A 25,191-nucleotide genomic window follows, 5' to 3' on the forward strand; every position below is an offset into this window, starting at 1 on the left:
TAAGATTTTTTAATAAACCCAAACATGCTAAAAATGATTTAAAACGCAGAAGAATGTATTTTAATTTGATTTCAGCTGGTTGCACTTGAATTTTCATTGAAATTTTGAAGTTTATTGTAAAAATATTTTTTTTGCCCCCTGATTATTCGGGCCAATTTTGAAGGGGTGACAAAAACTTTTAAAAATATTTGTACCAGCCTTATCGCAAAAAAAAAAAACAAACGCATTTTTCAAAGAAGTTCAATTTTTTCTTCATGGATTTCTATGAAATATCAATGAATTTGCGTTTTTCAGTATGGTCGCTGCAAATATTTTTTGAAGTTTATGTCCCTCGACTCTGACCAAAGTCGAGGGGGGTGGGAGGACAAAAAAATAAATTAAATTATACAAATTGTCTTTAAATACACCTGTCCAGTTGTTTTGCAATCATAAGTTTCCAAATTTCAAAGTATTTAGGAATATTTTATTTTTTTGGGAAATAAAAAATTATGGTGCAAAACATTGTAATTTCCTAAAAAGTTCAAAATATGTTTTAACGAGCCGAAACAAGCTTAAGAGGCAGTATTTGTAGATTCTGCTCGGTTTGTTCTAGAGCTCGTATCGAGGTGCTCCGATTCGGATGAAACTTTCAGGGTTTGTTTGTCTATACATGAGATGAACTCATGTCAAATATGAGCCCTCTACGACAAAGGGAAGTGGGTTAAAACGGACATTGAAGTTTGAGGTCTAAAACACATGAAAAATCTTAAAATTGCTCGCATTTCCGTAAAACTTCATCAATTCCAACTCTCTTAGATGCATTCGAATGGTCTTTTGAAGCACTTCAAAATGTGCCATAGACATCCAGGATTGGTTTGACTTTTTCTCATAGCTTTTGCAAATTACTGTTAAAAATGGATTTTTTTAAAACCTTAATAACTTTTGCCAACAGCCTCCAACACCCATACTCCCATAGGTCAAAAGTTAGGGAATTTCATGGACTATAAGCCAACGGTATTAACTTTTTGGCCAATCGCAGTTTTTCTCATAGTTTTACGATTTTTCTAGAACAAACATTTTACAACGTTAGTTTTTGCCCTGTAGGCCAAGAAGACGGCACTTTTTGGTCTCAATTTTGTCATATTCGGAATCCTCAGAAAATTTTACATTAGATTGAGGTGTTGGAATTTTGAATTTGATTGGAAAAAATGCCATTTAGAATTAATAAAAATATTATTTAGAATTTTGTCGGATTAAGGGTAACACAAGTTTTCGCCTACTTGATACAGCATTTGACGTATTGATCATAGGGTAAATAAGATCTATTTCTTTTTTCAAAAATGTTTTATTTAATTATTTTTTAAATCAATATTACAACTCCGATACTTCTAACTTACGTGAAATTGTCCGAGGATTCCGAATATGACAAAATTGAGACCAAAAAGTGCCGTCTTCTTGGTCTACAGGGCAAAAACTAACGTTGTAAAATGTTTGTTCTAGAAAAATCGTAAAACTATGAGAAAAACTGCGATTGGCCAAAAAGTTAATACCGTAGGCTTATAGTCCATGAAATTCCCTAACTTTTGACCTATGGGAGTATGGGTGTTGGAGGCTGTTGGCAAAAGTTATTAAGGTTTTAAAAAAATCCATTTTTAACAGTAATTTGCAAAAGCTATGAGAAAAAGTCAAACCAATCCTGGATGTCTATGGCACATTTTGAAGTGCTTCAAAAGACCATTCGAATGCATCTAAGAGAGTTGGAATTGATGAAGTTTTACGGAAATGCGAGCAATTTTAAGATTTTTCATGTGTTTTGGACCTCAAACTTCAATGCCCGTTTTACCCCACTTCCCATTGTCGTAGAGGGCTCATATTTGGCATGAGTTCATCTCATGTATAGACAAACAAACCCTGAAAGTTTCATCCAAATCGGAGCACCTCGATACGACCTGTTTCACATCGGTGAAAAACTCGCTCTTAATATGATTATCAATGCAGAAAAAGATATTTTAGATTGTTTTGAGTTGATTAGACTTCCATTTGCATAGAAATTTAACAGTTGTGTGAAACAATTTTTTTGTCCCCTGATTTTTCTAACCAATTTTGGAGGGCAACGACGTAAAAAAATAAAACTCAAAATTTGTAGGAAAATCGTAAAACCTTTAAAATAACTTAAAATCTTGACGATCTGACAACCCTATTCAATAATACTAGCACTTAAGTGGATCTTGGATATTTGGAGGATAATGGTATTCGGATAGTCCAAAGGATCATACATTTTGAAGGTGCGATAAACCTCTAAGGATCAGACAATATGAAGTTCAATATATGAAATTTATAGAAATAATAAATAAATATAACCCAACCATCTTGAGGTGGACTAGGGGAACATCATCTAATTCCAGCGTGCCTCTAATGTTGGCAGGTCAGAACGTTGACATTCATTTAAAGCTAATGAAATGCGTTTTCAACTGAAATCGAGTGATAAATAGCTCAAAAAGAAGTGAGCAAGCAAGTTTCTATCAAAAGTTTTGCAAAATTAGTTGTTTAAATAGTGAAAATCAACAAATTGGATGGAGTTAGGAGCGAGAGCATAACCTGTCAAACATAGAATTTCCCCTAAATAGCATTTTTCAATTAAAATATCTGATAATTACAATTACATTACAACAAGCTTAAGAGGTAAGAATTGAAAATTAAAGTTAGTCGGTTAGTAAAAGCAATTCCATGGTCATTATTGTTACATTTTTGTGGATGATATTTTATACAGATGATGGGAATTTTGATGCATAACGATATAAATAATAAAATAACAAAAAACAACTCATACTTAATTAGTCGATCTAATTATGCGGTTGGGGTTGATTTGCTAGGAAAATGTTCTACTTCTACTGGAATTGTGAGTTTGTGTCGGCCGAACATCTGGATCAGGACTCCACGTCGCATTCCCGGCTCGTTCGGTCGTTGAGTTGAGTTGAGTATGCAGGGGGTACGATTAAAATATTGTCGTTGGAGCTTTTTCCGATCACAGTTTTGTCATTTGCTCCCACTTCCGGTAGGGGCCATCGTCCACTGCCAGGGCTCCTGTTGTTGGTTGTTTTTTGTTTGTGTTTGATTTGTGCGCAGTTTCACCAGGATACGTGGTACGACGACGTGTGGTTTGCCCAGCAACGTGTGAACGTGACGTGTCACAACACAGGTAAGGGTGGGAACGATTGATGAATGTTGTGAAATAAATCATTCAATATTAGAAAAGGGGAGAGTGAAAAAATAAAGGGACGGACATAAACAATTGCGGAGAGTGCTGTCCAAATCATGTTGGGGAATGTTACGAAAAAGAAGGTTACGAAAGCAAGGTTTAAAAGTAAAATAAAACATTGAACCATTAAAGGAGGCAAACTAGTTAAATTTTAGAGTAATACTATTCATTACACTACAAAAGGCTAAAGCATTATCTATACAATCATTAATCTTTACCTTGAATCCCAACATTTTAAAGAAAACACTCGAAGATCTACCCATAATATTTGAACCCAAAAAAAATAACTGACCTTCAAAGTCCTCGTCGTCCTCGTTGCGGCCGCGGCAGTTCTCGAAGTAAAAGCTGGGCAGATTCTCCAGCACCTTGTTGAGCGTTTGCTGCTGGTACTTGTAGCCCTCGCGCAGTCGCAACGCCTGGTGGGCGCTAAACTTGCGGATCTTGTTGCGCTGGAACACGTAGTTCTCGCGCACCCAGTTCAGCTGGCCCGTCGAGTAGTCCCGGACGCGTCGCACCTGCAACGATCGGCAGGTTTTTGGAACAAAACACATTCGGGGAAGCAGACCAAAACGAAAGAACGTTGTTAGTGGAAGAGTGTCATTGATGGTACGATATTAATTTGTTGCAGCTGTGCTTCGGTTAGGAATGAATAAAATTTGATTCATTATTGCAAAATTTTGCTTTGAAAGTTTGGGGTGAAAAAAGAAATTCACAGCTGCGACAGACTAGCGATGAGTACCTGAAAATGGAGAGATTAATAGTATAGGGATTTTCAATCGTTTTTATAACACGAAGAATAAGATGATATAAGTGAGGTTGGTGTGAGTGGGATGTGATGGCCAAAAAAATGTAGAGTATATAGGTACAAGCTGCGAGCTGGGGGGGGTTACACGATCCTAATATAGGTAAATCAATAGGGGGCTGGTTACGAAAGAATCGTCTGCATTATATAGCTTCGATATATAGGAGTGGAAATTAGAGTATGGTTGATTCGAGCGCGTAAGTAAGAGCAGCGTGTGCGAAAGGGTGGAGTAATCTGAGGTGGTTCAATTCGGGTTTGCCAATTGGAAGAATATAAGAGAAGTAAATCGTGATTTGACATGTGGGGGTGTACAAGTATTTTGGTAGAAATATGGGGACTTTCTAAGATTATGAAACCTAACATCCGTCATCAAAGTTACACATGAATTGTGTAGTTGATACGTTCGAGTGGATTGGGGTTTTTGAAATGTTTTATGGTCGTTCAGGTAGAAAACAGTGAGATTGAGGGAAGCAATTGAGCGCTATAGCGAGCGATGGGGGGGAACGTGCTCTTTGAGGGGTATTATTGAGATTGTGTGAGGAAAACGCTATGTGATGCGGTACAGTGAGGGATTGTTGCACTTTTGACGTTGAACAGATCCAACTTTGCATTACAGTAATACGGCAGTGTTTGATGATCTAGGGTCATGTAACGCATGTGTACACGGTATAAGCTTGAATACCGTAAGGCAATTTTGTTACTTATATATAGGTAGACACAGCTCAATACAAACTAACACATTTTAGTATTGGCACAATTAGGAAGATCATTCAGCATTCGACCGTGTTTGTTATTGTTTACATGGCATGCTCTCAATTTTGTTTATTCGAAGTCAAACATTAAAACGCGTCATTCTCGGGACTTAAAAAATATAAATAATGAAATATCAAATCTAAGGCTACCAACTCTTGCTGAGCAAAAATCCGTTACTTTACCGACATGACACCATGGTATAACAAAAAATGTAAAGGAATTATTTTGATAAATTTGGAATTTTAGAAATAGAAATATTTTTGTTAAACGTTTAAAAGTTTACAAAATATCAAGTTTGCTTTTACGAATAATATCGTTGTCAGTGTTTTCACGAAAACATTTCTAGAGCTTTTATTGGAAAGATCCTATAAATACAAGCACAACACAAGGTTTTCCCAAGCTATAGAAAGCCTCTTGATCTTTTATTTGATAAATATGTTTTGTAAGGAATTTGAAAAGAACAATTATTGACAATCAAGTTTAAAGTGAGGAAAACCCGGAAAATTATGTAGGGTAGGGTAGTCATCAATGAGACACTTTTGGTTTTTAAACTTCAACGGTTTTTGTATTTTTTTCATTAGCATGTTTTAAAGAGCTTTTTGTTGCATTTTCTTTCTTTTAATGTGTTCTAACATTGACCAAAATATGAGATCGATCCGACCTCTACAGCCAGAGTTATTCAACTGTCTCATTGTAGACGCACTTGGCAGGAACAATGAGACAGGTGGGGAACAATGAGACACTCTACGAAAATCAATACTTTTCTAGTAAAACATCATATTTTGTATTGTTCCATTGCAGGTGACTTGCCTTGAACATTCTAAAGCAATTTTGCCAACCTGAAACTTCAAATAACAACAGTTATACTAAAAAGTATTTAAATTTTGTAAAATCCTTATATTTTACCAAATAACTTTATATTTTTGGTTAAATGAAGTTCAAACTCACTAAATATGCCAAAATTCACTTCCAATTCATGTTTTGAAAGATTTCCACAGATTTTGAAAAGTTGAATGAAGAAAAATCAAAGTGTCTCATTGTTACCCATGGGCTGAAATGAGTGGGGAACAATGAGACAGCCCTGGATTCTGGGTATATTTTAAATTTTGGCCAAACCTAATGAAAGGACATTGTAGCCCAACTAATGCCCTGTGAAATGACGAAAGAAATTTGGAGAAATATTAGTTTTTGTGTTAATGGCAGTCTATGAGCGAAAATGTAATTTTTAGTCATAATTTACTTTTACACCCCAGAATCAAACATGTATGAATAACTTTGCAAGGGAGCGTCCATAACCAAAGCCACTATTATGGCAGACGTGTATCTAGTAGACACACCTTTCCCCCAAATATGAGCCTGATTGGTTGAAACTACGTCTTGGGAGAGCCATTTTATCATTGTTCCCCGTGTCTCATTGATGACTACTCTACCCTAAGTTATCTCTTTAAAATCAAACTGACAGTTAAATAAAAATTTCTAATTAGCAAAAGCTTTGACCCAATCAAAAAAGTTGTTAAAAATTCCGTACAAATCCGTATTATGCGAAAAATTCCGTACAAAAAATCCGGCCTGTTTAAAATCCGCGGAGAGGGTCGAAAATCTATACGGTAAGGAAAAAATCCGTACAGTTGGTAGGGGACTATACATAAACCACGTGGACACTTTGTGGGAGGGGGGGGGGGTATGGCGATTGTCCACGCTCGATACAAAAAAGTTTTTTTTTGTATGGACAATTGTCCACAAGGGGAGGGGGGCGGGGGGTTGAGATATCCAAAAAAGTGTCCACGTGGTTTGTGGATGGTCCCTAGCCTTAATTAAACCATAGTTTCAGAATTTGCATGAAAAAAGTTATTTAAAATGCATTTTACACTAGTTCAGTTGTTTTGCAATCATTAGTTTTCAAAAAATGTAAGATTTGACGAAAACAAAAATTTCAGCAAAAATAACTTTTTGTGATAATGAACATTAAAAATTCTTAAGATTTTTAAATCAACCCAAACATGTTAAAAATGATTCTAAACGCATGGGAATGCACTTTAAATTGATTTAAATTGATTCAATTTTGAAGTTTTTTGAATTTTTTTCCCCCCCTGATGTTTCGGACCAATTTTGAAGGAGGGGACAAAAACTTTAAATACCAGCCTTAATTGTTGAAAAAAAAAACTTCACAGGAGCATAACGCATTTTAAAACGCTTTTGTCATTTGAATGTTATTTCCTTTGTTAGCAAATTTCTGCTTTTGCATTAATTTTTTTCTGATGTTTTTAAATCATTTGGGGACTTATTTTTGACCCTTTTCAAATGCTAGTCTTGAAATTAAAATTTTTAATGTTTCTTAGACAGTTTTATACGAAATATTCTGAAATTTCCAAAATAAACATAAGAAAACTATTAAAAAAAAACAAAAAAAAAACTTTGAAGCTGCTGTTAAACTTTTTAAGTAACTTAATCTTGAAAAACGCAGTTTATAAAAAATGTATAAGACACCGAATCGATCAGAAAAAATCCTCCAAAAAATACAAATCTAAAAAAATATTGAAATTATAATCCACAAAATCAACATTTCAATGACGAAAGGGTTTTTTTACTGTTTTAATTAGTCTACAATTATGGAAATTCGGCAAAACAATATTTTTTGCCCACTGATTTTTCGGGCGAGAACCGATCGAAAAACGGATTTGTTCACAACTGGCGTCTAGGACCATTTGAAAACTAACCCAAGAATTTTTGATTAACTTTTACAAAGATTTCGAAAAAATCTTTTCGAATCTAAAAATAATTAGATAAAAAAATGTTTTTTTTTTTCAATTCAGGTTTTATTAAATCAGATTTTTCACTAGGGTTCATGCCCGTTTAATTAATAAAGTTGCAACAAATTTCAAAACATGATTATTGATTAAAAAAAAGGATAATGTTAAACAAACTTCCACACAATTTAAGTAAGCTCCAAGCAACCTTTTTTTTGAGCAAATTTGTTAAAACAAACAAGAAAAATAATGTGTGAGTATCAGATTCCAGTAATCTTGAGTTTTCCACTTTTCGATTTTATTTCGTTTAGATAAAGAATTCTTCATTCTTTTTCTTCATGAATTCTATATACTAAAGAAGCAATTGCATTATCAAACAAAAATGTCATGTGAATATTCGAAAACCTGCATCATAAGAAGGAATTTACTGGCCGTGTCTTGTTCTGCTCTTATCGATAAAATTAAATATTTTGTTATATCTAACGATATTTCAATTAATAATTAGTATTTTTTTTCAAAAAAAAAATCACAACAATTACACTAGCTATTGCACCATCCAAAACCCATGCGCAAAAGATGCCTATTTGGTCTTCTAAAATATAGCAGAAAATTCCGGAAATTGAAAAAACGTATTTTGTGATTTGTTGTTCTAGGCCCTAAGGCTCATACAATTTTAATTTTTTTTTTCAGGTTTCAAGTAAATGATTTAAAAACTTAGTGTTTTTAACTTCGAATTAAAAAAATGACGAAAGATTTGCACAAATGCAAAATGCATTTTACATCAAAACAGTTATGCTACCATCAATTTTTTTTTCAAATATACAAAATTCAACGTTTGTGGTCCTAAATAATCATTTTAAAATGTATTATGCATTATTTTCAACCGATTTCAAAGATTTTAAAAAGAAAATTTCAATTTAAGAAAATTGTTTTGCCCCCTAATTTTTTTTTTGAAAATATTTAAACTTGGCAATGGCAAATCTTACAACTTCGCACTTTCATTTTACAACTTTGCCAAATACAGCCAATCGATCATAAAATTCCATCTCAACATACAGATTTTAGAATATTCAAAACAAATTGTATGTAATTGTAATGTATGGGAATTAATTCGGAAAAACTAATAATGTGACATAGGGAATGCATAGACAAAGTTTCATCGTAAAATTTAGAATGTACACAAATAAACAGTTTTTTTTTATTTCGCTGCAAATTGCTCACACCTCAAAAACAGTGACCAACTGCCTTTTGTCAACAAACACAGCATAGAACTCAACTAGGTGAAGTAAAAAACAAAACATACATGGCTGCCATTATTGAAGTGTTTTTTTTTTCAGCCTCTCTCACTCTAGAAGCAACCGAAAAGTTGGCGCAGCACAGTTTAAGCTTGCAGTGCAGCACACTTTGCGCGCGGATTTTAGCACCGTTTTAGCACGAACTTGGGCGGATTTGGCAGAACCTGCTGCGTGGGGTTTTTCATTAAACTTTTTTTTCCGTAACAACCCTGGCTTTTTTTTTTGATTTTGTTTTTTTGATAAAAAGCAATCAAAGCCGTTCGAGCAGGTATGAATGATGAATATTTGCTTCTGCCCGCATGTTGGTGGCAATACAACCACCAAGGATTCACTACTTCACACTCTAGGCTGCGATTTTGCGGGGTCCGTCCTCACGAGTGGGGACATCCCTCGAGTGTTCCCTCACACAATTCACGTCGCAACTAATGTCTTCAGCGCACACAACGAGGAGTGTTCGATCTGTCTCTGATGCGGGGATGCGCGCACAAGGTGTTTGTAACAAAAAAGACCATGTTTTGATGGTTGTGGTTGGGGGGTTTGTGGATTGGTGAAAGGTGTCGTGATGTGTGGTGGTTGGGAGTCTTGTCTTGATTTTGGACACAAATTTGCTTCTAATGAACTGAGAGCTTGTTCACCTCCTGTTTTGTTAGAGAAGGTTGAAGAGCATAAACACTTGTTGGATTAGCGACAGTTCTTAGCACGTTGCACATTTCGAAAAGTTTCATTACTTTCAATTTGTCGATCAAAAAATATCAATTTCATAAAAAACGTCATGAATTTGAGCATTTCTGAAATGTGAAGCAGTACCTTAAGGGTGTTGTTTTTTAAAACTTTGTTCGTACCTGGTCGTAATACTGATCGCGCAGCGTGGTCAAGTGGTGCGTGCCAATGTCCCGAATCTCCCGCAGGTGCTTGGACTGCGTCGAGTAGCTGCCCTGGATCCACTCAACCTGCAGCTGGCAGTTCTCCTTGATGCGGTGAACCTGTCAAAAAACGAATCAAAACTCATAAAATTGTACAAGAAACCCCCTCGAGTTCCCCTCTTTACCTGTTGCGTGTAATTTTCCCTCAACCGCTCCAGCTGCTGGCTCTTGTAGTGCTCGATGTTGTCCAGCATGGCGTAGATCTGGCGCGCCTTCGACGACGACTTGTCGCTGCGGTAGCAGTAGCTGCAACAGTTCTGGCAAATCAAATCTATAATGCGAAATCGAATGAAGATGCGCCGGATGCCCTGGAAGATGAGCGTCAACGCCAGGAAGGTCACCGCCGAGATGGCCCCCGTAATGATGCTGCCGATCTTGACCCGGTAGAACACGATCGGATCGATGTACAGTCTGTAACGAGGGCGAGAAAGTTGCATCAGCAAGGATATAGTTCTCTGTTGCAACGTTGTTGATGCCAAAGCTAAATTATTCATTGTCAATTTCTGCCAAACGAGACGAGTTGCTGCAGTTGCACCCGGCGGCCAAAGGGGAAAAGAGCAAGATGCATTCAAATTGCTCTTCCAATTTGTATGAAAATGTAGCGTCTTATCGTCGAGTGTCGTGCCAAGGAATTTCAGTGTTCTTGAGACGAGAAATTCGAGCGCCCTGCATCATTTTTCATGTTTGAGAAGAAAAAAAGCTCGTAACGTCGTCTCATTCAGCGGCTAAGCTGAGATTTTCCCATTCCCATAATCTCGAGGGATGAGCAGAATTGGGCACGTTTTTACTGCACCGCAAATATATTAAGTTCAAACACGGGGTGCAACCGCTTCGAGATCGATATCGGCATACAAATGAGGTCATGTAATAAGTCGCAGTCTATGGAATGTGTTATGGAAGAATTAAGAGTTGAGTTATGTGGCGCAATTTGTCAGGCTAGAAAAGTCTACCCGAGCAGACGGAAATAACTTGGGAATAACATTTTTAATATTTGAAAACACTAGGCCAAAAACATTTTATGTTATTTATAACAAAATTTTCTATTCGTCGTTATGATTTTTTGTTTTGTTTTTGGATTGTTATTGTAATAACAGAATAATAACACTTTTAGTAATTTTTCGAACAAATCTTTGTTATTATTTTATGATATTTTAACAACTAATCCGATCATGCCAATAACAGTTGGAGGTATTTTTCCATGTATTGGCTTTCAATCAATATCAGACCAATAACAGATTTTGTTATGGTAACATAAACTGTTATTAAACCCTTATGCAAAAATGTTTTTTTTTTCAAGAAGATTCCATAACACTTTATGTTATTTTAACAGTATTTGTTATTGAAATAGTATGAATTTAGTTATTACCGTCTGCCCGGGTATGAAAAATTGCTGTTACAGAGTTTTATAAATCAAGTCCTATCCGTTTATTATAAAACGATGGTTCATTTTAATTTAAAAGAGATGATTTCTGGAGTTTTTTTAAAAGGTCCAATAAACCAAATTTTCAGTTTTTGCTTTTTGGGTGTTTTTGAAACCGCCTTGAGTCAGGGGTATTAAAAAACACCCAAAAAGCAAAAATTGAAAATTTGGTTTATTGGACCTATTCAAAAAAAAAACTCCAGATTTTTAGAACGTTTGGAAAATTCTAGTTAAACACACATCGGAAAGTTAAGGTGATATTGGGTTTTCCGAAAAAATATACTGATTTCGAGATTTGGTGTACTCAGTAGAATTGCTTTATGGGGTAGCAAATAAAAAAATATAGAAATTTAAATTACAAGCCATGATTTTAACATTTGAATGAAAATAATGTTTGAAAATGCATTTTACACCTGCCCAGATGTTTTGCAATCTTTAGTTTTCACAATGTCAAAGTATTGGTAAAATATATTTTTTACAAAAAAAAAAAATGCAGTACTGTACAACGGAATTTCACCCAAAAAAATATTGTGGATCGATCTCAAACATGCTAAATATGATTTTGAACGCAGGAAAATGCATTTTAAATTATTTTCACTTCATTAAACTTCTTTTTTCATTAAAATTTTGAAGTTTTTTGAAAAATATGTTTAGCTACCTGTTTTTTCGGAACGATTTTGAAGGGGGGACAGGGGGTGACTTAAACATCAAAAAATATTTGCAACTGCCAAACCTGATTGAAAAAAATAATGAAAAATCCTTCTGTTATTATCGATCTTATCACTTGTAGCCCCAACGGGGTCAAAAAAGTTGGAAATGCAACTCTACCGGCTCATACAACCCTTCGAAAAAAAAAGTTGGAAATGCCTTTTTTATAATAACTCCAGGTAGACGCATCTGTTTTGGATCTGTTTTGTTGGAGGTGATTCTTGACATTCTTCCGGATCGAATGCAACAAGAATCGTCCAAATCAGTTGAGTTTTCGCCGAGATACAGCCGGTTGAATTTGCATTTCCTACTTTTTTGACCCCCTTGGTGCTTCGTGTAAGTTTTGACCCTGTTGGGGCTACACTGCCGTTCTACGCATAACTGTCCCATGTTCAAAAAAGTGCATCTGAGAAAAATGCGATTGAAATTTTTCGACCGATTTCTGTGTTTCTACGCATAATTGTCCCGTAGGTTCCTATTCGCCCTGTGTGTCCCTAATCGCCCCAGTTAGCAGTTTATCACCCTTATTTGTGATCCTCTTGCTATACAACAGGTAAACAAGGCATAATGCTTAGTAAAACTAATGATTCCGTGTAAGAAAATACTTGGTGGGACAATTATGCGTAGAAGTTCAACGATGGGACAAACAGACTTGGTGTTGTTTTTGATGAGTTTCCGAACAAAGTACCAGATTTTATGTGTTTTTCTTAAAGTACACATCAGACTAAACTTAAAAATGGCATAAAGTCAAAATCGTCAAAAACTGACATGGGACAATTATGGGTAGAACGGCAGTACAAGTGTTATGAAATCCGACAAAATTAAGTCAACTTTATTTTTTTTATTCATTCCAATTTGTTTGCGTAATTTTGCCGTCGAGCTATAGTTTTTTTTATGTGTTTGTGGGAAAAATAGAAATTTTAACCGAAATTTTTGTTTGACATCAGATTTTATTGTGAAATTAAAGTTGCGATAGAAAAATACGTGAAATATTGTTTGATAAAGTGCACCGGTTTCCACTTAAAGTTGAATTATTATCGAAAACCTTCTGTTTAAAGATTTTTTTTTAAAGTGTCTACCCGAGCAGACGGTAATAAAAAAATTCATGTCATTGCAATAACAAATACTGTTAAAATAACAGAAATATGGAATCTTCTTGAAAAATCCATTTTTGCATAAGGGTATAATAACAGTTTATGTTATCATAACTAAATTTGTTATTGGTATGATATTGGTTGAAATCCAAAACAACTTTGGAATAACATTTCTTGTTATGGAAGAATATCTCCAACTGTTATTGGGATGATCGGATTAGTTGTTAAAATAACAAAAAAATAATAACAAAGATTTGTTCGAAGAATAACTAAAAATGTTATTAGTCTGTTATTACAATAACAATCCAATAACAAAAAAATCATAACGACGAATAACAAATCTTGTTATAAATAACATATAATGTTATTGGCCTAGTATTTTCAAATAACAAAAAATGTTATTCCCAAGTTATTTCCGTCTGCTCGGGTAAGATTGTCGATTCCTGAAAATATATTATTTTCGATAAGTTGAGAAAAAATCTTACCCGGGCAGGTGAGAATAACAAAACGGAGATCATTTCAATAACAAGCCCTATTAAAATATCAAATTTTGTTATCAGAAAGTCATTGGTAATGAGAATAACAAAATCCCCAACGCTTAGTATAGTATAGCTTAGTATATAGAACTTTCGAACATATTGGTCATTTGCTCACTTGGATGTTTTGCCTGGTCTCTGTTAAAATTTACAATTTTTCAAATGTTGAACAACATTTGAAAGCAGTCAGCTAATATAACCTGATTTTATTCAGCAATCGTAAATATGTATTATTTAAGTGGATCCAAGCAATAATATGAAAATTTCATAATTAACAAATAATAAGAAATCCATATCAAAATCAGTTATTTACTAGCGCAAAAAAAAAACATATCTCACCAATGCCGAGTACCGTTAAATATCGGTTTTTTAGTTCTTCTCTGTAATCGAATTTTCATGTAATAATTTTTGATAACCGAATAAGTTTTTTTTTCACATAAACCTCTGTTATTTTTTTGTGTTATTAGAGCAGCTAATCTGAATGTTTTCATAACAAGTTCTGACCTCCTGATAACAACAGAACTTGAACTTTGAAAATTATTTCCACTTGCTCGGTTAGAGGCATTGAAGCTTGGACCTCTGGTTGCTGAAATATAGCGAATAAAACAAACAAGAATCTCTATGTATTTTTAAATCTCATCCATACATTTGTAAAAATTTCTGGTATTTTGAAAAAAAAAAAATATTTTTAATTTTTGGAATCAGATCTAATTTTTAAAAAAGAAGTAGGTATTCAATATTTGACCCTTTTAAAATGTTGATCTTGATTCCAAAATTTTAAAAATATTCTTTTTTCGAAAAGAATAAAAAATTTCACAAATGTTTCATTTTTGAACATTGAAATTAGGACCATTCATTTCAGAAATATTGGTACTAGAAAATAAATGGCTGTTTGCATGGAATTCAAAAAATATCAATTTGTCTTGTTTCTTGACGTTTTTTTCTTTTTTTATGGCTGTATTTTAACAACCAGAGATCATATCTTCAATGTCTCTTAATCAATCTTAATGGAAATTTTCTGAAATTCTCGAAAAAAATATTTTCTGGAATTGACAGTCATGAACACTATTTTAAAAAATCGAAAAATGGAAATTTGTATCTTGAAAACGGTACACTTTATGTAAAGTACTTTTAGATTGCAAAATTTGATTTTAAATTGAAAACGGAAGTTAAAAAAATCGAGTAAAATTTCTTTTTTTTTCAAAGAAGGCGTTTTTTTGGCTATAAGGAAAGCCTCTAAAAAGTTTGAGCCAATTCAAAAATTATAATTAAATCCATTTCCAGTTTGGTGGATAATTCCTCTTATGACAGTACAGATAAAATATAATCAAAGCTTAAATTATTTGTTGTTTAATTTTAACAACTCAACTCAGCATAAATATTATTTTGATATTTGAATAAAACCTGATTCATACGAACTAAACAAAATGATTCATTGATAAAAAGGATAGGTTTAGTTTGACCAACTGAAAAAATAACCCTCGTTTTCTAGCAAAATTGATTGGACGCATTTCACAACCATCAAGCCACCAACCCCATGTCGCCTTCTTCCCTACTGCGAGCCGGACACAATGTTTGGACCGTAAACAAAACGCTTCCACGATGTTTTCCCGTTTCCGCCTTATTGAAGGGTCCCGGCGGCGGAAAACTCCACCATCTACAAACGACGGCTATTTTGCTGATGATGATGAGGGCATTTTCCGTGCCAAACACAACATCGTCCCACCATCTTTTGCGTCTCGTCACGCTAGTTTTCGTCTCTTTTTGCGCACCCACCCCAAAATCGATGCCGCCACCGCTGAAAGGGTCCAATGACCGCGACGGCGACTTGGCTCGAAAATTTCGAAAAAAGGCCAACGTTCTGAAGGTTGCAATTAGTTTGCGTAACTTACCTAATTCCAGCGGTGGCGTTGCCCATGATGTTGATGGCGTAGCACGTGTACAGGCCGCTGTCGCGGCGCGAGATGTTGTGGATCTTGAGGAAGCCGTTCTCGAGCAGCGTGATGCCGATGTTCTCGCGCAGCAGCCCGTCGCCGGTGACGTTGTCCGTGGTCAACATCTGGAACTCGACCGCCTGCTGGTACTTGTGGGGCGTGCCGTCGCTGGAGGTGTCGAAGAGGAGGGACTTTTGGTCCTGCTCCTGGCTGTGGCGGAGGATTTCGTTTTTCGGGGTGATCCAGATGATGTCCGGTGGGGGATTTCCCGTGAACACGCACTCCAGCACGGCGTCCGATTTGAGCAGGTGCATTTTGCTGTCGGATGATTGCAGCAGTTCGGGTTTGAAGCAGTTGATGTGCTGCAGGACGCGCACGATGTCACCCGGGTAGCCGTTGCGACACTTGAGTTCTGGGAGCCGGAGCAGGTCGTAGATCTTTTGGGTGTTGTTTTCAGCTTGGAGTTCGTCGATCCAGCTGAGGATCCAGTACATGTGGCAGTCGCAGCCGTAGTCATTGTTCTGGAAGTTGGCCTGCTGCAGTTGGTGCAGGTTGCGGACCTGCTCGGGGATGTACATGATGTCGTTGTTGGCTACGTCCAGGTGGCGCAGCTTGGTCAGCTCGCCGATCTCCTTCGGCAGGCTGGTCAGTCTATTGTTCGACAGCAGGAGGGTGTCCAGGCTGGGTACGTTGCGGAACACGCACGGTTCGATCTCTTTCAGTCGGGTGTTGTTGCGGATTGAGAGGTGGTGCAGGTTCTTGAGAATGTCCTTGTTGACGGTGTTGTTGTTGCGAGACACCCAGTTGCTGAGCGATTCCAGGTTGGTCGCGTCCAGGTACAGTCGCTCCAGCTTGAACTGATTGGAGAAGATGGAGTTGGGCAGAGTTCGCATCACGTTGTTGCTCAGGTTGATGGTCTGCAGGCTCTTCAACGACGAAAATACCGTCGACGGGAGGATGTAGATCTGGTTATTGTTGATGTTCAGGTGGCGCAGGTCGTCCAGCGTGTCGAACGCGTTACGATCGATAAATACCAACTTGTTGTAGGATAGATCCAACTGCTGGAGCTTCTTCAGACCGTACAGCGCATTTTTCGAAATCTTCTCGATGATGTTGTTGTTCAGTCTTAGTACGCGCAGCTGCTTGTTGGTGAGAAAGAAGTTGTCCAAAAAGGACACGAGCATGTTGTTCGAGAGATCCAGCACTTCAATCGCGCGCAGCTCTTTGAAGATTTGAAATGGCACCACGTACAGCCGATTGTTGGACAGATACAGCTCGGTCAGGTTGCTCAGCCCGTTGAAGATGTTCCGTGGAAGATCGTGTATAGAGTTGTTTGACAGGTTCAGGATGCGCAGACGACTCAACGGCCGGAGCTGCCCCAAGACAATCTCGTTTAGCTTATTGTACTGCAGCTGCAGTTCTTCTAGGTTAGTTAAGTCGTAGAAAATATCACTTGGAAGATTGGATAATTGATTCTCGGACAGCTTCAGCAGCTTTAATCTGTCTAGCTTGCTGAAATAGTCTCGCCTTAGAGCTCTAATGTTATTTGCACTTAAATCTAACATCACTAAATTAGTGAACTTTTTGTCCTCCCTCGCGAATGTCAACTCCAGCTGCCGTCCCGTGACGTTGCTCTCCTTCCACCGTATCGCTTCCAAATAGTTTTCATTTTTAAACGCCAAATGGTCAACTTCGGGAGCCTCCACCGGAACCCGCTCCAGCAGCACTCCCTTGTACGAGTTGACCGGCCGCAAATACTCCTCATTCACCGTGCGTAGTCCCGTATCAAAGCAACTCAATACCTTAAGAAAACTATTCACATCCTCGCTATCGTCGCCATAGCTCGGATACTCGGCCGCCACCGCCGATCCATCGGACGGGGGCGTGCCACTCAGGCTGCCGTAGCCGGCCGTAAGTGCACATTCCGTCTGGTCCGACACGTGTACACACGCGAACAGCAGCTGGGCCAGTATCAGGACGACACGTTGACTGCGGCTGCGGGTCATTCTAGTGGCCGTTCTCGTTCGCAGTTTGCTGACGAAGACTTGGGGCTTTCACGCGTTGGTGGCCGCAGGAAAGTGGTGCTCCATCTAGTTTTGATCGCATGGAAGCGTTGATGCATCTTTTCCGGTACAGCGTTTCTGCAAGAGAGAGAAGAGAGAAAGAGTTGACATTAGAAACGTGACCCAATCGGTGAGACTTTGCGCGGAAAGTGAACGTGGCCATTGTGATGCAAATAGGATTAACCTTATCCGGACATCTCAAGTTAATTGAGTAGCGCAAGTGGCAAAATTGTGGTGAAAAGTCATGACAAGATCTAAAAAATTTCAAACCAAAATTTTTTTTCAAGAGGCGACTAAATCTCATCATTGAAAAGCTTATACCCCTTAAAAGCTTCTTTCTCTCTTTTTCGAAGGAAACCATTATTTAACATGCTTCTCTCGACCTCATCATGAAATATGCAAATTAAATCGACAGACTAGTTTTATCTGCCCACAACGAGGAAAACTAACCCCTCCTCATGAAATATACATCCATGCAAGAGGAGGTGGGGCAGGTCGATGGCAAGCTTCGAGAACCATTTATTGGCATTAGACACATTGTCATGGCCGGTCGTTGGAAAATTCCAAACTTCCCCCACACACAAACACCCTCCAAGGAAAAAGATGACCCCGGGCGTTTTTTATTTTTTCTGGTGTTTCTCAAAACAAAATTAGACTAATCGATGCCCGACCGGCTTCGTTAAACTTTTTCGTGCCCGCACCGTGCAAACTAACTTTTCTCTCCGCACGATATGGAAGATGCGCTCGAATGAGTTTTCCGGAAAAATGTTTTTTTTGTCAAAAAAAGAGACAAATGAAAATGATTGAGCAAAAAAAGTGCCATTCGCTTTTCGATCGTTTAGCATTTTCGTTCGCTCAAGAAAAGTCATTATCATGTTCTTTTTCTGTGAATGTTTCCTTTCAAGGAAGCTTTCGAAAGAGAAAACTAAAAAGTCATTTCTACTGATGATGCTTTCAAAACGGAAAAAGGGACGGATACGGAGAGCAGTGTTTCAGTTTGTTCTGTCGATTTTTGTTTGGATTTCGGTTTCGAATTGAAACATTTTTTCGGGGTGAATTCCAAGAAGCTTTTAGGGCTTTGCGACTTCTAAAGTGCTTCAGGATATCAGTTAAGGTACGAAATTCGTGAAATTATTTGAACTGCATTTTGTTTACTCAGTATTTTTAATTCGAGCAACTTTTGTTATGTAAAATTCTTCACTTATCCTTTTCAAGATAATCCTTTTTTTAAATATTTATTTTTTTATACGCATTTATCTTGCTAAGTTTTAATATTGTTTCCTAAAGTGTTAATCCTTTAATTAATGCAGAGTAAAAAGAAGGTATAAAAAGCAATTTTTCATCTGAAAATGTGTAATTTTACCACTTTTCTGGTGTAATGTCACTTTTTCAGTCTTAATTGAAGTAAAATTACATCATAAAAGAGGTGATATTCAACCTTCCAAAATTACAGCTTCCAAATTTACACAACTTTTTACTGTGAGAAATGTGGCAAATTCATACATTTTTAGAGGTTACATTAACTTTTCTTCTGGCAAAGAAGATATATTTATACTCAAATGTAAAACTACTATGATAAGTATTCTATGTGCATACTTTTTTGACTTAAAATTGAAGGGACAAAACACAAAACAAAAACATATTGCCGGAAGTTCAAAATTAAAGAGAAACCTCTCATTTGCGATTTAAAAACAATGAAAACCAGATAATATGAAGAAGTGACTGAAAAAATATGAAAAAACAGAGCAATTCTCTACGAAACAGCACACACTTAGTTTAATTTAAAATCTGTTTTCAGGGCATTAAAATATACATTTTCATCTATGACCAAAACAATTTTGAAGACATTTGGTTGTATCATTGCCGAGATATAGCTATTTGAAGTTAGCAGTTTCAAAAAACTTAACACTGCCTTGACCAAATCGGTTCAAAATTTTGGTGAAGACTCGTTAAACCGATTCTGTGTGCATGACGACGGCCGATTTTCAAAAAAAAAACTTATTTTAAAAAGATAAAAATATGTTTGTGTTTTTCATATAAAAAATCGTCAGTTTTTGATTTTTGTATTTTTTAAAAATGAAAAATTTTAAAATCGGGCTTCGTCATGCACACGGGATATGTTTTGAGAGTCTTCACCCCGAATTTCAGCCAATTTGGTCCATCCCATCTCGAGATATCGTGGCACCCGTAAATCAACTTGGTGTTTCGAGAAAAACGCTCAAAAAGTTTGACAGTCCGCTTTGCGCACGGCAAAATTTTGAGCCTCAAATCGTCTCTAACTCAGTTTAATCATTTCTAACTCAGTTCATCCAATTTTCAGGAGCGATTGAAAATCATCTTTTTAGTGGATTTAATAAATTTTCTGTAATATAAAATTTTGTGATTTTCTACCCCCTAAGTGAAATTATGATAAAGTGCGCCGTTTTCAATTTATAGCCTTTTTGGGGTAACTTTTTTAAAATAGTCGAAGTTATTTTTTGAAAAATTAGTGCCCATGTTTGCCCACTTTTGAAAAAAAAATATTTTTGAATACTCTATATTTTGCATTTTTGAACTTTGTTGATATGACCCTTAGTTGCTGAGATATTGTCATGCAAAGGTTTACAAACAGGTAAATTGCTGTTTTGTAAGTCTCACCTAAACAACCCATCATTTTCTAACGTCGATATCTCAGCAACTGATGGTCCGAATTTTAATGTTAAAATATGAAATATTCGTGAAATTTTCCGATCATTTTGAAACAAATATTAAAAAAAAAATTAAATCAAGACTAACATTTAAAAAAGGGCCAAACATTTAATGTAACGCCCTTTTTAAATGTTAGTCTTGATTTAATTTTTTTGAAAATATTGTATGATTAAAAAATGCAAAAAATATCATATGACGGAAATCTGAGAGAATTGCTCAACAGAAAGGCAAAAGGTTGGATTTTGAAGAATATGCCTAATACTACCAGCCAGTGATGAAAGAATCTTCATAAAAATATATTTTGATGCTCATCAAGAGAAAAAAAATCGAGAGGGAACATGGCTCTCCCTTCTCGCGCACGAAGGATCGTTAAGAAGAAACTCAAAAAATCATCGTTTGGATTATTCGGCACAACACAACATCACAACATCGAAAAATAATGTGTCACTTTGCTTAGATGAACATTGTTCAAAAACAAATCGAAATAAATTAATTTAAGTGGCGCAACAATGAGGTTCTCAATAAATCTTCTACTCATTGATTTTGTATCTATCGGCTATAAATGATAAGTTTTGATATTCTTAGTTAGGTTTAACGTAAGATCTCCTTACAGCAATGTTAATACAATTAAAGAAAGTTTAAAAAAAATTCTCCCTTAACACCACTCGTTCGCAAATTTTTATTCCAAAAAACATTCAATTGAAATAAATTAACACCAGCCTTTCCTTTTTTCACGACTTATCTTAGTCACCTTCAGCCCACCCATCAGAAATGACTTATTCATGAGTAAGACCCGGTGGCCGTGGTGAATGCTCCAGAATGGGATCCCATTCGGAAAATCTCTGCTGCACTGCATCGCATTTTATTTTTCGCCTGCCAAAAAGGCCTCTTTTCTTGGCAAACGGTCCCGGGATGGTTTGCTGTTGTGTTTTGTGGGCCTTAAAAGCGGATTTGTTACGTAATTTCACTGCACTACCGGTTGAACGCCGCAGCACAATAACAGCAACAATTTCTAAAGCCTCTGGGATGCCGGTCCTTCGATAAATCAAGGAGAAATGCCGAAATGGGGAAGGTCGGGAAAACTGAATTTAGAAATGTTTCAAATTTGGGAACAAAATATATTTACAAGTGCTGTCCTTGAATTTCATTCAATTGTAATTTATATGGATTTTATTAAAACTTAAAGAGCTATTTAACCCGCTTCTCAAACAATCTGAAGGCGATTACACGCAGAAAAAGGTCATAAAAAGCATATCGTCGGCCAAAGTTGCATAGCTCAACGGGGAGCGAGGAAGGGGGGACAACAACCAAAAAGTAGTACACTCTTGTGTTTCGGTTAGATGGCTTGGCATCGCTCCCAGCGGCAGCGCCTATGTGGCCATTTGGATGCCATAATGCTGGTGCGGTGATTTCGAGCACCGGCAAGGTAGGTCAGAGACTCAGACGATGCCGATGGACGGTGATGACGACGACGACAACGCCGGCAGCCAGGCGGTTGTTGTGCCGGTTGAATGAATCATTCATTGCAGTAGAAAAACCGTTCAGTTGGAACAGTGACACACACCTCGGTTTTAGGCTACATTGGCTGAGAATTAAAATTTGTTAACGAACGATTTAATTTCGAATTCATAGTGATATCGTTTGACCGAAAATTTGGCAACCCTGTCTCACGTTATGACCACTTGAGTAATGTGTATGTCCTTTTTTAATCTTCCACCAGATCTTAATTATTTAAATGGGAATCATACCCAGGTCAATCATGCGACTGATCCTTGGATAGGTAATTGCAAGAAAATCCAAACGAATCTAAAAGTTTGAAGATCTGGCAACCCAGTCTCAAGTTATGACAACATTAGTAATTTCCATCAATCGACAAATTAATTCAAATAATTTAAATTATAATTACAGTCTGGACTCGATTAAAAGTATAAAAATTGAAATTACGAGCGATGATTTCAACATTTTTATGAAAAAAGTGTTTTGAAATGCATTATAGACCTGTCCAGTTGTTTTACCATCATTAGTTTCGAAAATATCTAAGTATTGACGAAAATTTTAATTTTTGCGAATGTTTTAGAGGACATTAAATGCCAACTTTTCAGAAATTTCCAGGTTGTGCAAAAAATTTTTGAGCGAGTTATGAATTTTTGAATCAATACTGATGTTTTCAAAACATTCGAAAAATTGGTCGCAAAAATTTTTCAACTTCCATGTTTCGATGTAAAATCAAATTTGCAATCAAAAAGTACTCTAGTACTCTAGCGTAATATTGAATGTTTGGCCCTTTTGAAATGTTAGTCTTGGTTTCAAAATTTTGAAAATATTTTTTTCGAAAAGATTGGAAAATTTCACGACTGTTTCATATTTTAACATTGAAAATCGGACCATTAGTTGCTGAGATATCAACATTGGAAAATGGTGTGTTGTTTGGGTGGGACTTAGAAAATAGCAATTTACCTGTTTTTAAACCTTTGCATGGCAATGTCTCAGCAACTAAGGGTCGTAAGGGTCAAAATTTAAAAATGCAAAATATAGAGAATTTTCTCAGCTTTTCAAACATATTTTTTTCAAAAGTGGGCAAACATGTGCACTAATTAAAAAAAAAATAAAAAACTGCGACTATTTTCAAAAAATTCACCTAAAAATGGATTTAACTTGAAAACGGTGCACTTTATCAAAATTTTACTGAAGTACTTTTTGATTGCAAATTTGATTTTACATCGAAAAATGAAGTTAAAAATTTTTTCGAACAATTTTCTAATTTTTGAAAAAATCAGTATTGTTTCAAAAATTCATAACTCGCTCAAAGATTTTTTGGAAACTTCTGAAAAGTTGGCATTTGATGTCCTCTAAACATGTCAAAAAATTAAAAATAGTGTTTTTTTTTGCAAATCAAGTTTAACTGACAAAAAGTTAAATAAAAAATCACCAATTTTTTTTACCGTGCGTCATTTTTTTTTTTTTCAGTGTAGTCCATATCCATACCTACAACTTTGCCCAAGACACCAAATCGATCAAAAAATTCCTTCAAAAGATACAGATTTTTGAATTTTCATGCATCATTTTTGTTTGGCCAGCTGCCAAATTTGTATGGAAAATTATATGGACAAACTAATGATGCAAAATGGCTTCTTTGGGCATACTGAAGGCACCAAAAAAGTTTCAGGCGGATTGAAAAATAAAAATAAAAATCGAATGACCGAAATCTGAGAGAATTGCTCATATGTAAAAATTGAGAATTCTTGGGCTACATGGCAAAAGTTAACGCTATCTTTTGACCTACGAGAGTATGGGTGTTGGAGGCTGTTGCAAAAAGATGTTGGGGTTTTTAATACATTTATTTTTAACAGTAATTTGCAAAATCTATGAGAAAAAGTCAAACCAATTTCGAATGGCAATGATGAAATATTGAAAAAAGATGCATTTTTAATTTGATAATTTGACTAAAATCGGGTTGCAGAACTCAAATTTTATGTTAAAGTAAGAAAATAAAAAAAAACAATTTTTTGAAACACGATTCGATTATCCGAAGTCCCATACAAACCTTCGGATAACCGAAACTTCGGATAATCGAGTCTGGACTGTACTTGGAACTCTACGTCTATTTCCGCAAACAGGGTTCAAAATGTCTTACTGTTCTTTTTATAACCAATTCATTCAAGTGACGTCCATCCAGAGATGGCACAACCCAAAACAAAGTGAGGGAAAATAACTCGATTAAGATTCAAATCCCATAAATCCCTTCAAATTAAAAGCTAACTCCCACGCACATTTCTCCTAACCTTGGTGGAAACATTCGATGACGCCGACAGAAATTAAAACAGACCACCCAAATAGGGGGAGAGTCACTTTGAATGTGTGTTTTGCAGGGCGAAAGCTACGACGTCATCGTTATGGCGTAGAATCTACTGTTTCATTACCATATTGGGTGGGTTTTGTTGACAAATGTTGTAAGCTGGAATTAACCCCCAAAAAAAAACGATTACAGCATCCTTTACCATCGAATGACGTAGGCGTGGTTGGATGTTCCTTTCCAAAAATGCTAGAAAGCGACCGTGACCCTCAAAATCCAGGACGAAACGTAATTGCAACAAACCGTATACCATGGGTATGTGTTGTACGGGGAAAGGATGCTGCATCAGCAGCAGCAACTATTACACCAATCCAAGGACGAACCACCGTGGCATGACCATGAAAACCGAATCAGGAAGTGTGAAACGCGAGAATGCCGGAAGGAAGCACCGCCGGATTGTGCGCATGAGCCGGAATGTGTTTGCGCTTCTCGTTCCAACGGTCCGTGCAAACCCCCGGAAGGGAAGCTGTGGAACTCTATACATAACACAGCGCGGATGCATGTTTGAAGATTCTGAATGCAGCTCTCCGTTCCATTATGATATTGTCGGAGCAATTGAAAAGAACACTTTGTGCAAACGCTTCATTTTCGCTGGAGGGAGGCAGCGCTGTTGCGTGTACTTTGTGCAACTGTTGCACGGAGGAAAATCCCAGTCCTTTTGGGAACGAAACAACTAATGAATATTCAGCGATTAAACGATTCCACAATGATCGTTTCATTAACCCCCTACTAATGATGCAAATTGAATAATTAGACCACGCGTTCCAAAGTCCATTTCGGATGGGCATGTGCGGTGCAACCCAACTAACCAAGTGGCCTGGATATTCCGGTCTCGTCCCCGGTGGTGGTGCGAAACTAGTGAGCCATTTAGCAAATTAGCAAGTATTGTACAGCTTGCAAGCTAATGTGGTGTGTGCTTCAGATGGAACTTGATTCCCTCTAACCGACCACCGCAAAGCCGCAGCAGCAACAGTGCTATAGATAGCTGGATCAACTTGAGCCTGAAGTCTGTGGTTAGGGTAGTTGAAATTAAGTGTTATTGGTCATTGTTGAAGTTAAAAACGAATTTATTTTTTGATTGTGATTTTTAATTAAAACATATAAAATGTATAACAAAAGCATACTTTCGAATATGTT

At 36.5% G+C, this 25,191-nt stretch overlaps 1 protein-coding gene across 1 annotated transcript in view; it reads right to left on the reverse strand.

Annotated features, from left to right (window-relative positions):
* Nucleotides 1-25,191, reverse strand: part of LOC120414590 (uncharacterized) — a 76,977-nt gene that overhangs the window by 16,218 nt on the left and 35,568 nt on the right. The window contains exons 2-5 of the mRNA XM_039575830.2: nt 15,409-17,591; nt 9,884-10,169; nt 9,678-9,818; nt 3,531-3,753 (exon numbers count right to left, since the gene is read on the reverse strand). Of these exons, the coding sequence (XP_039431764.1) occupies nt 3,531-3,753; nt 9,678-9,818; nt 9,884-10,169; nt 15,409-17,456 (2,698 nt within the window). The 5' untranslated portion in view covers nt 17,457-17,591. The remainder of the gene's footprint in view (nt 1-3,530; nt 3,754-9,677; nt 9,819-9,883; nt 10,170-15,408; nt 17,592-25,191) is intronic.

Source organism: Culex pipiens, chromosome 2 (genome assembly GCF_016801865.2).
Source record: "Culex pipiens pallens isolate TS chromosome 2, TS_CPP_V2, whole genome shotgun sequence".
In the NCBI taxonomy this organism is placed as follows: Eukaryota; Metazoa; Arthropoda; class Insecta; order Diptera; family Culicidae; genus Culex; species Culex pipiens.